The sequence below is a fragment of the Hylobates moloch genome, unplaced genomic scaffold (assembly GCF_009828535.3).
Source record: "Hylobates moloch isolate HMO894 unplaced genomic scaffold, HMol_V3 SCAFFOLD_13, whole genome shotgun sequence".
In the NCBI taxonomy this organism is placed as follows: Eukaryota; Metazoa; Chordata; class Mammalia; order Primates; family Hylobatidae; genus Hylobates; species Hylobates moloch.
In genome coordinates this window covers 50,425,345-50,439,148 of record NW_026652288.1, presented here as the reverse complement: position 1 = coordinate 50,439,148, position 13,804 = coordinate 50,425,345, and the positions used below count along the sequence as shown (strand labels likewise).

At 42.2% G+C, this 13,804-nt stretch overlaps 1 protein-coding gene across 4 annotated transcripts in view; it reads right to left on the bottom strand.

Annotated features, from left to right (window-relative positions):
• Positions 1–951: 951 nt before the first annotated feature.
• CBX5 (chromobox 5) overlaps positions 952–13,804 on the bottom strand; it is a 51,218-nt gene continuing 38,365 nt past the window's right edge. For all 4 annotated transcript variants that reach the window (XM_032173510.2, XM_032173511.2, XM_058426286.1 and 1 more), the window contains exon 5: positions 952–12,519. In XM_032173510.2, coding sequence (XP_032029401.1) covers positions 12,369–12,519 — 151 coding nt within the window. In that variant the 3' untranslated portion in view covers positions 952–12,368. The remainder of the gene's footprint in view (positions 12,520–13,804) is intronic.

Genomic DNA, 13,804 nt, shown 5'->3' with positions numbered 1-13,804 from the left:
GATGTCTGGGTTTGGGGACCCCTTCATCTTCCTCACTTCTCTCTTGAGTTTCTATCTCCATTAGATTCAGGGCTATATCAGGCTTATATTATTCAATAATTTCTTGATTATCCACATACTTTTCTCCTCCTAACTTCCAACTGACCTCACACCATGTTCCTGACCTGCAAGCCTTCCGTCCTCAGAGAAATTTCTTTCGTATTTTTTTTTTTTTTTTTTTTTTGAGACAGAGTCTTGCTCTGTCACCCAGGCTGGAGTGCAGTGGCGCGATCTCGACTCACTGCAAGCTCCGCCTCCCGGGTTCACGCCATTCTCCTGTCTCAGCCTCTCCGAGTAGCTGGGACTACAGGCACCCGCCACCACGCCCAGCTAATTTTTTTCTATTTTTAGTAGAGACAGGGTTTCACCGTGGTCTCGATTTCCTGACCTCGTGATCCGCCCGCCTCGGCCTCCCAAAGTGCTGGGATTACAAGCATGAGCCACCGCGCCCGGCCAGTTTCTTTGGTATTTGTGAAGCAAATCAGAAAGATAAAATACAAAGTTTACAAATTCACTTATTTTCAAACCTGATTTAGATTGTATTTGCTTGATGTGGTATTCCATAAATTCTAATAGCCATGAGATGACTCTTCTAGGGATCCCTAGGTTGCTGAAGGCTAATATTTATTATCTGAACCATTAGGAGCAGAGAAGAGCACGGAAACCAGGAAAGGTACACACTGAACCAGTTAAGGAAATAAGAGTAGGAAACAGGATAAGCATTATCCTATTTCCTCAGGCTTGCGCCAACCTGTGGTTATTTTAGAAAGTCAGACACCAGTAATCCTTAGAAAAGAAGCCCATGTTCTCCAAGTCTTGTTGCTCTTTCAGAAATTGAGCTGACACTCCAAGGGCCCAAATTAAAGAAGGGGCGTAAGACCCAGATCTTTAAACCACCACTCAGAATCCATATTTGAAAAGCAACCATTTATTAGAACCAATACAAGAGTATGAAAAGGGGGAAAAGAGGAGGGTAGAAGAGGGGGAGAGAATGAGGTCTGCATCAGATGTCAGTTATGGAAACACATAAATGCTTACTTTTTAAACATTTACATTTAAAAGGTGAACATATATATAGACCACTTATACATTTAAAAAAAAAATCTAAAGCAGACATGTTTGGCTGAAATAAAATCAAGAAACACAACCAAAACTCCCCATAAACCTAAAAGTCCATGGAGAATTCAATTTCTCGTTTCCATTCAGAAATCTGGCTACAAAGTGATTTGTTTGCTACTTGGGACAGTACAGAGTGCTGAAAGAAACCCAGCTCTTGAGTCTCTTAGATCCCATCCTGTAGGAAGTGGTGGGAAAGCCAGCGGACCATGGGCAAGTCAACTCCTGGCTACTTGACAGGGAGTCAGACTGTGCTCTCTCCATTCCCCAAGACTCCACAGAACCATCTGGTACTGCTAGTGCTGGGTGAACAGTGAGAGCAGAGTCCACAAACACAGAGAACCAGAATGTGACTGCAAGGAGCCAGGACCTTGTGCTTTTTCATGGATTACAAATCTAGGGCCAAGGAGAGGGAAAGCAGAAAGAGCCCTATTGGGAAGAGGAGCTGGCTGTGCCCCTAAACTGAGATGGAAAGAGTAAGGCTCTTGAGCCCACACCTGGGCAAGTAGAAATAGTGTCCAAAGTTTTCTCAAACCAGAGGGAGAAAAGGTCAAGGTTAGGTTCAGACTGCAGACACTAAGAGATGACAGATGTTGAATACAGTGAATCGGATGAAGCTTTAAGGATCAATGCCCAATTCTGAATGTTATACACATTTCTAGGAAAAATAATTCCAATGTAGCTTTTTTTGGGGGGGGGGGTGGGTAGAAATAAGGTGATCACATTTATTCAATCAGCTGGTCCCTATGAGGAAGGAGAGGCCCGGGTACAGATACCACAAAGGGGTACAGTGACCCAGCTGTCCTGGGACTGGTTGGGGAGTGGTAAGCAATGACATAAATCAAAACCATTGAGGGTTGCTTTGATCCTGAGACAGTCTGAGTCTGCTTCAAACCCATGGGGAATGGAACTTTAATCCCCAACCTGCAGAGAGAAATAAGCAGTAGCATCCCTGCCTCACGATTCCCTAATGCAATGCTCTTGAATCTGAAATGGCCTCCCTCTGTGAATGCAAGACACAGAAAATCCCAAGTGCCTTCCCCAACAACATCCTAAATAAGTCTGGACTAGTAAGATTCCAACATTCATGAAAACACTGTCAACATCTGAACTAGCAGCTTTGATGAGGGGTGGGGGGCAGAAAATTTGCCGAGTCACTAAGTAGTTCCAGTCTTGGAGACAGCTCAGTGAGGACCAAAGCCTGTGTGTCAGGCTTAAACTCCAGCTCAAGTCATCCTCCACAGAGGACCCTGAAGTATTCTATTAACTTGGATTTACAATGCCTCACAACAACACCCCTGTGAGGTAGGTCAGTATTATTAACCCCATTTGACAGATGGGGAACTGAGGCATTGAAAGAAGTGACTTGCCCAAGGTCAACCATTATCAATCAGTTGAGGAGGTGGGCACACAGAGCCAGCATCCACTCAATTCTTGTTCCATTTCCCAGAGCATTTTACTTCTCAGAGTATACTTGGGAGCAGAGGGAAATTGGCAGAATACACCTCATTCCGCAAACTAGATTAATTCAATAACTGAAGGGTATTAACTGAGGGCCTATTATTTATCTAGTATAATGTAAGGAATCTTGGAAAAATGAACTGCTTCTGAAAGTCATGTTATAGATGTTTTGAAAATAAAATTACATCTTTAACATTAAGGACATGAATTCTTTTGTAAAGAAATATTCACTTTATCTTAAGAGGTGAAGGACTAAGTCACACTGATTTCTCAAAGTTTTATATTGAGTAACCTGAATTCCTAAAATCCAGAAAGCAAGATCACATTCCAACAGAAACAATGAATAAGAACCTTTTCCCCAGTGGTGGTTCTTGGTAGCGCTCTTATAAAGCTGCAAGGTTGGGGGCGTGGGAATCCTAGCACCACAAAACACCCTCTTACTACATCACATCCCTCCCCACAATACCCAGAGGGCTGCATTTTTCCAACCTTTCTGCCTCAGCTCAACTTCAAGAGTTTCAGCATCTTCAAAAACACCTCAAGGGTAAACATACAAATGGTGACCCCTGCTTTTCTATTCAGGGAGAGGGGATGAAAATATTCTCTGTAACTAATCATATAGACTCTTGAATTCTTTCCTCCTGCCAGAGACGTAACTCTTTAAAAAAAAAAAAGGTAGAAGAAAAAAGTTATGTATTTTCTCCCCCTTTGGATTTACTTTGGATTCTGGTAGAAACCATTATGTCTCTTATCCTAAACTGAGGAGGTGAGGGGTGAGGGTGATACCAGACAGACACCAAACCCACCACCAGCCCTGGTTTGGAATCCAATCCTAAAGCTACCGGAAACCAGAAAACACTGACTTGAGCCTTAAGAGTGTTGTGACATTAAACTGTCTTTTCAGGTGTTCTCAAAGAATTTCTAGGCAGAAAGCCTCTCCTTTCTTCCATACCTCTTCACAGCAGCCAGTGTAGCAAGTCCCCACATACAACAGAAACTCAAAAGATGATTTATCAACACATACAGTAAAATGTTCACTAGGGGCCGGGTGTGGTGGCTCATGCTTGTAACCCCAGCACTTTGGGAGGCTGAGGCAGGTAGATCATTTGAGCCTAGGAGTTGGAGACCAGCCTGGGCAACACAGGGAGACTCTGTCTCTACAAAGAATTTTTTAAATAATAAAATTAGCCAGGCACCGTGGTGTGCGCCTGTAGTCCCAGCTACTTGGGAGGCTGAGGCAGGAGGATCATTTGAGCCCAGGAGATTGAGGCTGCAGTGAGCTGTAATAAAGATACTGCAGCCGGGCGCTGGCTCACGCCTGCAATCCCAGCACTTTGAGTGGCCAAGGCGGGTGGATCACAAGGTCAGGAGTTCAAGACCAGCATGGCCAAGATGGTGAACCCCATCTCTACTAAAAATACAAAAATAAGCCGGGCATGGCAGCAGGCGCCTATAATCCCAGCTGCTCGGGAGGCTGAGGCAGAGAACTGCTTGAACCCGGGAGGCGGAGGTTGCAATGAGCCAAGATCACGCCACTGCACTCCAGCCTGGGCAAAAGAGCAAGACTCTATCTCAAAAAAAAAAAAAAAAAAAAAAAAAAAGGTTCAATATGGATACTCTAGGTACAGGAACCATTCCAAGACCTAAATAGATTTTTTTTTTTTTCTCTCACTGATAGCTGATCACATTAAACAGGTACAGGTGCTAAGAAACTTTAAGACTGATCTTTTGGCAATGACAGTTTAGGTTAACTCTGGAATTCCTAAAAATAAAAAGAAATCCCTTAAAAAAGGTTGACAAACTGGCCACTTGGCCTTGAATCGACTGTCAGGGTCACACCTGCCAATGCCAGGGGACATCACAAAAAAATAGAGAATGGCAAGATAAAAAGTTCACTGCATTCAGTTTGGCCCAATTTCTTGATAATAGTTTCCTATTAGATTTTCTGATTAATACTGCTGGCTCTTACCTAGGCTGTGATAATTAGGTTTTGATCTATTGTGACATTAATGATCACAATCAGTTGACTTTGAAATTGTCTTAATTAATGGCTCTTTCCTTGTCAGCTTTTGCCTCCAGTGCAGGATTCATTCCCTTCCCCACTGCCTTGTTTTAACTCCTTCTCTTACTGACCTCAGAAACAAATAGCATTGGAGGATCACTTTCTTCCCATAAAACAAGACTTTAAACTATTTTAAAACATTTCTCTTGACAGAGAAGCAATATGAGATGATGTTAGATGAAATGAAGATCAGAATGAAAAGGCAAGAGAACAGGCTGTCAATGAATAGGAAAAATTCCATCTTAGAAAACAACCAAAGTCAAGCACAATGTTAAAGTGACAACAAGTTGAAGTAACTCTAAAAAGACAAGATGAGGTAGATTAAAATCCAAGAAAGTCAGCACAAGCAAAAAGAAACCAGAATTGTTTTTATGAAACTATCTAAAAAACTTCACACTTTAACTTTCCAGAACAGTTACTCTTAATTCCTGGGAATTTTGACTTCCAAAGTTAGTCAACTCTCAATTATCCAGGCAGAAATAAATATCTTTTTCTTGTGGTCACCCATGGGTCAGAATCGACAACATCCTTACGCTCAGACTGTTTCTTAATCCAGCTAGGCTTCGATGATTAAATCTGAGACTCAGATTTAATATACAAGGTATAGTATTTCTGGCAAAGGTTTCCACATAAATGATACAATTCTCTGCTTAGAAATCACCCTCTCGGCCCGGCACGGTGGCTCACGCCTGTAATCCCAGCACTCTGGGAGGCCGAGGTGGGTGGATCAGGAGGTCAGGAGATCGAGACCATCTTGGCTAACATGGTGAAACCCCGTCTCTACTAAAAATAAAAAAATTAGCCGGGCGTGGTGGCAGGTGCCTGTAGTCCCAGCTCCTCAGGAGGCTGAGGCAGGAGAATGGCGTGAACCCAGGAGGCGGAGCTTGCAGTGAGCCGAGATTGCGCCACTGCACTCCAGCCTGGGCGACAGAGCTAAACTCCGTCTCAAAAAAAAAAAAAAAAAAATCACCCTCTCTTCACTATTGAATAAAACTGCACTGCTCAGAGTAGGTGCTCAGGTATTAACAGATGTGCTCCAAGCCTTCTCTTTAGAAAATCTCTTGTCATTGGAAAGCATGTCCCTGTTTTAGGCTTAAAGGCAGTAAGTCTCATGTTCATTTCTCCAAAAGGGATGAGAAATTGAAAAAGGTGTGAGCAACTCTGGTAAAGTGTCCATAAGGAATATGTTGTTATAGAACCCACAATAATGTAACACAACTGAATCTGCAACATAGTTAATGCTTTCCACAAGCAAAGATTAACTCTACCACTACTTTGGCCAAGAATCTAAACCAGGGATGAAAATGAGGAGTTCTCGGCCGGGCGCCGTGGCTCACGCTTGTAATCCCAGCACTTTGGGAGGCCGAGGCGGGTGGATCACGAGGTCAGGATATCGAGACCATGGTGAAACCCCGTCTCTACTAAAAATACAAAAAATTAGCCGGGCGTGGTGGCAGGCGCCTGTAGTCCCAGCTACTCGGAGAGGCTGAGGCAGGAGAATGGCGTGAACCCGGAAGGCGGAGCTTGCAGTGAGCCGAGATTGAGCCACTGCACTCCAGCCTGGGTGAAAAAGTGAGACTCCGTCTCAAAAAAAAAAAATGAGGAGTTCTCAATCCCAACTCACCTGTTTTCTCTTTCAGTAATAACAGCATTTCCAACCCTCCAGCTATATTTATTTCCTGGAATATGTTCTTGTGTTCTATGGCCAGCTGGCTCAGTTCACCCAATGTTATAGGTCTTTTCCACATATAAGCCAAAATTAATGTCAACTTCTTACTCCAGGGCTACAAACTATACAACATCAGCCAGTCTGTCTCTGCCCCCAAGTCAGAAATGTGTATTGGTTTATAGCATTTATTATACCAAACTATTTTTTTTTTAACAGAAACAGTTTGTAAGCACTTAAACTATTAATGGTCAGTTCATCACACAACAGTATGAAAGTTATTTGAGGGCAGGGATGGCCTCTTTCTGAACTTTGTATCTTCAGGCCAAAAAAATGTCTGTTGAATGAAACCAATGTTGATGTACAGCAATGTGGCTGGAATTTAGAAAGCTTAATAAAAATTGGGTGAGAGGGGCATCTAATTCAGAACATGTTTTTGGGTGTAAGGCTAGCATCATCTACTTTTGAAAACATAATTTTTATGATTAGTAGGTAAAGGAGGCATGAAACTGCAATACTCTGGCTCCGGACCTTTCCTCTCTGCCTTGCCACAGGTATGCTTGGTGGTCTGATTACAAACGTATGGATCTCAACACTATAATTTTTATTCTAAAATCTCAACCAAAAGGATGGGATCATGGGTGCAAAGTGGGTTTTTCCTTTAAATTGTGAGAAACCATTTCCACATTTCAGATCTAATGGGGTTCTCATGACATTGCAAAGCAGTATTTTATGCCCTCAAAATTGAACCTTAAGGTAGAGACAATTGCTCCCCAGGCCAAACACAGATCCCTCCAACCCCTCACTGTACCTTAGGAAAGCTGGGGTAAACTACAGATTCAATAAAATCTCAATATGAAAATCCCAAAAACCTTCCCCAATGCCCTGTGGTTTGGCCTGAACATAGGGAAAATGGACTGCAGGGTGGCTACAGAACAGGAACGAAGAGTTAAGAATAACAAATACCTAAGTTACGGGGACAGGACCAATCCTTCATTAATGACACAAAGTAGAATGCACAAAGTAGTATGTGGTATGGCTGGGGGACAGTCAAGGACCATCTAGACTTTTAAGTGTTAGAAGCACCACAGGTCCAAATGCTCCGCAGAGTGGACCAAAACTGGATTTTGTCCATGGCTACACTGTTCTCCACTATTCTGTCTATAATGAGAATATATCAATAGCAGGAAAACTGCTTTCACACATAGCAAACTGCGAAGAAAAACAAGGATAACCTCAGACCACTTTTACTTGCTGTAAGTGGGAGAAAGAAACAAACAAAAAACCCCAGCAAATAATGGATTTTTCATGAACAGAAAAGCAAATATAAATGCAGTTGATAAACTAGAAAGCAATCATCAACTAATTGCAGAGTATAAAGAAAAGATACCCAAAAATCCTTCTCAAAATAGCACCCCAGTGGATGGTAGTCCAGCTTTCCAGCAACCATGGCCTACATCAAATGAAGAAGACTTCGATTTTGATACCAACAATGTCCCCAAACCAAACTTAACAAAGCTAATGAATGCTTCTCAGCAATTCAGGAAAAATTTAGAAACAAATATAGCATTGTGAGCAAAAAACAGAAGCTTGTTTTGGGGACAGGAATTCCGAGAGTCTGAGTGAAGATGTGGTTGGAAGCCTTCTCAAACATGCAAGTCCAGGGCTTTTCTCATTCTGCCTTCCCATCACCTGACCCTCTTCTGAAACCACCCCTCAAGTCTTTAGCAAAGTCAGGTATTACAGAGGACAGAGCAACAAAGAGGGCAACTGGAATTTAAAAAAATTGTATTATGAAAGTGCTCCAGGAGAGCAAACAAATAATGATAATTTTATTTTTGTGCACAAAAATTAATAGAGGTGGCCAGGCACGGTGGCTCACACCTGTAATCCCAGCACTTTGGGAGGCCAAGGTGGGCAGATCACGAGGTCAAGAAATTGAGACCATCCTGGCAAACATGGTAAAACCCCATCTCTACCAAAAATACAAAAATTAGCTGGGCATGGTGACGCACACCTGTAGTCCCAGCTACTCCAGAGGCTGAGGCAGGAGGATCGCTTGAACCCAGGAGGTGGAGGGTGCAGTAAGCCAAGATTGTGCCACTGCACTCCAGCCTGGTGACAGAGCGAGACTCCGTCTAAAAAAAATAAATAAATAATAGAGGTGAATGTCTGCATTAGGATCAAGACAAGAGGAAGACAGACAATCACCTTGGAATTCTGAGACTACCTCCAAGAGTCATCCACGGAAGGATGTCAGTCAGCCATTTAACGAGGGCTACAGATCAAAAAGGAAAAAATACAGTCAGTGGACAAGTAGAAGAGTCTCCTGAGAAATATCCTTATTTGAAGAGGCAGCAGGAGTTGATAGAAAACATAACTAAAACAGTAGAAGACACTGTTAAATTTGAATCTGGATCCTACATAGCGTCTCCTCTGGGATCTACTGAGGAGTGAAATCTAAATTAAGATTTAGCTTAGAAAGCATGAAGATAGTATGTTCCAATTTTAAATAAAAATTATATTGTCTGAAAGACAATACAATTTTAGTACTGGGGGAAAAAAAACTAGATTGTTATATAAAGAAGAAAACATCATGGTTCTCTCCAGGTTTAAAATGGGTGTTCCCATGCAGGCTGATTTTCCTGGCATTTGATCTTAACTTGAAAGCCATCTGCCCAGCCCAGCGATCAAAGAGCTGCTAAGCTGTCCTTGGTAGACTCTACTGGGCAAAGCTGTGCTATAACTAACTCTGAAGAAAGGGAGATCTCTTAACGTTGATTACTGAAAGGATTAGAAAGATGTTGTGAAAGAGGACTAAACACAAGAAAAATAAATTTTTAGCATTTGAGACCTAGGTGTTTAAGGGTGCTTAGCTCTTAACTATTAACTCTTCTGAAGGGAGAAAGCTCCATGAAACAGGTTTCTGTTTGAGGCTGTAATTCTTCTAGGGCAAGAACATCTACTCAACACTAACAAATGCTGGAAGCAGGCATCTGATTTCCTTTGTGCTAAGGGCTGAAATCAATACTGGCCTCTGGCTCCCTACATTCCTATAGCACCAGCTGCAGGTAGGCAGGAAGAGAACAAAAGTTGTTTTGGTGGCACTCAATACAATAAACCGAAGACAAAAAAAGACAGAGTAAAGTCTATTAAAGAGATGATAAGTAGTAGATGATACAGGGGTTATTTCAGTAAAAGAATATCAGATTTGGCCGGGCACGGTGGCTCACGCCTGTAATCCTAGCACTTTGGGAGGCCAAGGTGGGCGGATCATGAGGTCAGGAGATGGAGACCATCCTGGCTAACACGGTGAAACCCCGTTTCTACTAAAAGTACAAAAAATGAGCCGGGCATGGTGGCGGGCGCCTGTAGTCCCAGCTACTCGGGAGGCTAAGGCAGGAGAATGGCCTGAACCTGGGAGGCAGAGCTTGCAGTCAGCTGAGATTGCGCCACTGTACTCCAGCTTGGGCTACAGAGCAAGACTCCATCTCAAAAAAAAAAAAAAAAAATCAGATTTTTATGAATGTCTTAAATATTACCTATAACCACAGCAGCCACGTGCCCCAGGTTTCTCAGAACCAATCTCAGTACCAAATATTGTCATGTTCTTTGTCCACATACTAGGTTTTTGGTTTTAAAAATATGGTCACTGCAGTTTACATGCCCACTGCTACTGGGAGGCATACACTGGGCCACTTGGATAGGCTGTCATTTTCTGCAAATCAAGTGACCCAAATCACCTCCTCAGGAGCTCTGGCCTATTTTTGTCCTATTCTTGTCTTAACTGATATCCTTGGCTACATTTATGATAAATCTGTTTCCTGACCATTCTTTCCTTCTTTTAGATACCGATCAGATTAAGTACAAGCAATTGTCAATTATCCAGCACTTGATCTAGGCCTTTAATTCCTTCAGAGAGAGAAAGAATATAGAGATAAAACTCCCACCCACTTGAGGTATGGTTTATGAGCTCTTGCCCAATCACATTACCATTCAGAAGGATTTTCCTGGCTGACTTAAACCAAAAGCTTCATTGTTCCAGTCTGTCATGTCACTGCAGCAACAGCTGTCACCTCAATTATGCAGTATAATTTTTGACATAATTTATATAAGCACACAGAATTCAATCAGCAGCTGAGCAGGGAAGCAATGTTAACAAATGCTATGAATGGGTATATGATTTGCATATTATGTGGCTCATCTGTGGACTGGAGCAATCCATCCATTCCCCTCATTACTGTGAATAATCTAGAAATGGTAGATGCTCCTGGCCAGACAGCTGTATGTTTTAAAAATCAAAAGCAACAAGAAAAGCAGCCTCATGGCTAGTGCGCTCTAGAATTAAGGCTATATTAAGCATTTATTCTTATTTCCTCAGCTTTGGGGCTGGGACAAGGATCCTCAAAACCCTGCTATTTCCTTACTTTTAATGGTGATTCTCTAGCCCTCCTCAACTACAAAAAGAAAAGGATAAAGTAGGGCATTTCTTGGGCGACAAAGGCAGAAGGATATGATCAGACAAATTTCTCAATATAATAGCAACGCAAGAAGAAGCCAAAACGAAGTATTTTGCTGAGTAAGGAGAAAAGGTGGTGTCAACATGCTAATGCCAGGGCCTGTCACTTTCCAAGGTGACAGTCTTTCAGGAACATGCCTTTATTTTTATTTATATTTTTTAGAAACAGGGGGTCTCACTACATTGCCCAGGCTGGTCTCAAACTTCTGGCTTCAAGCAATTCTCCTGCCTCAGCCTCCCAAAGTGCTGAGATTACAGGCGGTAGCCACTGTGCCTGGCCATGAAAATTCATTTTAAAAAATAAGATACAACTATAAGTTTGAGGGTAGAAAAAGGGAAGAGCATTAATATTTTGGGGACTCTTGATGGTAAATCCAGGAGCCAAGAATGCAGGAGACATAACTGCTATGAACACTTAAAATTGGTATTGTGGCCAACAGCTCACCTCTTAAACTTCCCCATCGAAAATAATGGCATGGAAAGGAAACTCGGGTCCACTGAGAAGTGAGGGTCAGGTTTGAAGCCTCTTTGGTAACAGGAATGCTTTGGGAGGCCACAAAAGTTGGCAGGGTTGGAGGGTGCCTAGCACCTTGGCACAAGCAAGCACCAGGCAATCACTCACACCTACATAAATATACAGTCTAAATATGAGGAATGGAAAGAAATCATACATACATACCATATGTGATAATAAAGACAATTGTACCCTACCCCATCATCCTCATGTACTATAGCTAAAAATCTCCACAGTTAATAATCTTGTCATTTTATCACAAATTGATATCACTTTACAGAAGCAGAAGTAGGGAGTGCTAAAAGCGATACCAAAAGTCCTGGGGCAAAAAGAGTGTCTTGACAAATTTCAGTGTAAAATTTCAAATCTTCCAAAGGATGGAGTAATTCTGGGAGGATGAGTGAGGATGAACAACAGAAGGTGGCCCAGAAGACCACACCAGAAACCCTGTATTCTCCTGGGTAGAGCTGAACAAGGTTGGGAAAGCCCCAACAGGTAGGCAGTTGCTATTAGCTTTTTAACAGATGGGCAACATCCTTTCCATCTCAACATGTCAGAACAAAGGCCAGCTAGTCAGCAACATGTTCTAAGAACCAAAGCAAGAAACCAAAATTCAACATCATTGTAACAAAATCCCCCAATCTAAAAAGCGACCAACCCTGAAAAGATCAAGACTCTAAGGTGATTAAAAAGTTAAAACTCATCTTGAGGTCACAGGGGAGCAGAAGGAAGAGATCAGGGCAAAGGAAAAAAAAAAATTGTGGGTATTACACTCTATGTAAATGCCTGGTCTTCACAGAAAGACACATCATTAATCAGACCATCAGTTATGTTACAAGAGAACCAATACCAACATTTCTCCTGTGGAGCACAGTGATAAGCACATTTTTTATGGATGTGTTTAGGATAGAAAGGGGTGGGTAGAAAGGAGAGGAGGCAGGGAGGTGAATGTATTATGTACAAAGAGAAATGACAGAGACCATCCCCTCCTTTAGCTCTTTGCTGTTTCTTTCTCTTTGTTTTCCGCATCCTCAGGATATGCATGCCATGTCAGTCTCTCTTCATAAAATGCTATCACAATTTGTGGACATTTCACATTAGCTTCTTTTGCAAGAACCAGGTCAGCTTCATCTGTGTCTTTCCTGGAGAGAAAGAATATGAGACTTAAAAGGAGAGGAAGAGTGAAAGAATCTGTCCAGACTTACGTTTATCTCATTGTATGGATTTAGTTGACTTGATTTCCTCCTCACCTTGGTTTCAAGGTGAAAAGGATCCTTTATTTTCAAGAAGAAATTTAAGTAAATGGATTAATAGCTAATATATTATACAGAAACAGATGTCTGTAGCTAGAATTCAGATGTAAACCATGGTAGGCTTAGGTTAAAAAGATGAATAATAAGTAATATTAATCTGCTTCCAAAATTTTTATTTGTGAATATGAGCATGTGAGTGAACCCAATCAAACCTACATTCAGGGGCTGGGCACGGTGGCTCAGACCTGTAATCCCAGCACTTTGGGAGGCCGAGGCGGGTGGATCACGAGGTCAGGAGATCGAGACCATCCTGGCTCACACAGTGAAACCCTGACTCTACTAAAAGTACAAAAAATTAGCCGAGTGTGATGGCGGGAGCCTGTAGTCCCAGCTACTCGGGAGGCTGAGGCAGGAGAATGGCGTGAACCCGGGAGGCAGAGCTTGCAGTGAGCTGAGATAGCGCCGCTGCACTCCAGCTGAGCAACAGTGCAAGACTCCGTCTCAAAAAAAAAAAAAAAAACCCCACATTCAGCTCTATTGATTATGCACAAGTCAATTATACATAGGTTGGTCAATCCAGTTTCCAGATCATCTAAGTGAAGGGGTCTTAACCCTCCTCATTTTGTGTCCGTTTAAATAGTCATTACCCCTCTGGCCAGAACTGTGGATTGGAACAACAAGCAAATAAAAATTTAGCTACAAATTTCAATTTCAATTATCTCAGTTACACAACCTCTACTACCAAGTATAACAAAAAAAATCTAGCCACATGGTTCCTTAAGCATGATTCCAAATCAATTAAAAAAAATTAAAATTATCCTGAGAAGCTCAGGCACAGCAGCTCATGCCTGTAATCCTAACACTTTGGGAGGCTGAGGCAGGTGGATCGCTTGAGCCCAGGAGTTCGAGACCAGCCTGGGCAACATGGCAAAACCCATCTCTACAAAAAATACAAAAATCAGCTAGGCATGGTGGTACATACTTGTGGTCCCAGCTACTTGGGAGGCTGAGGTGGGAGGATCACTTGGGCTTGGGAGGTGGAGTTTGCAGTGAGCTGAGATTGAACCACTGCACTCCAGCCTGGGCAACAGAGTGAGACCCTGTCTCAAAATAAATACATAATAAAAAACAAAATAACATTATCCTGAGATGTGGACAAGAAAAATTACCACCT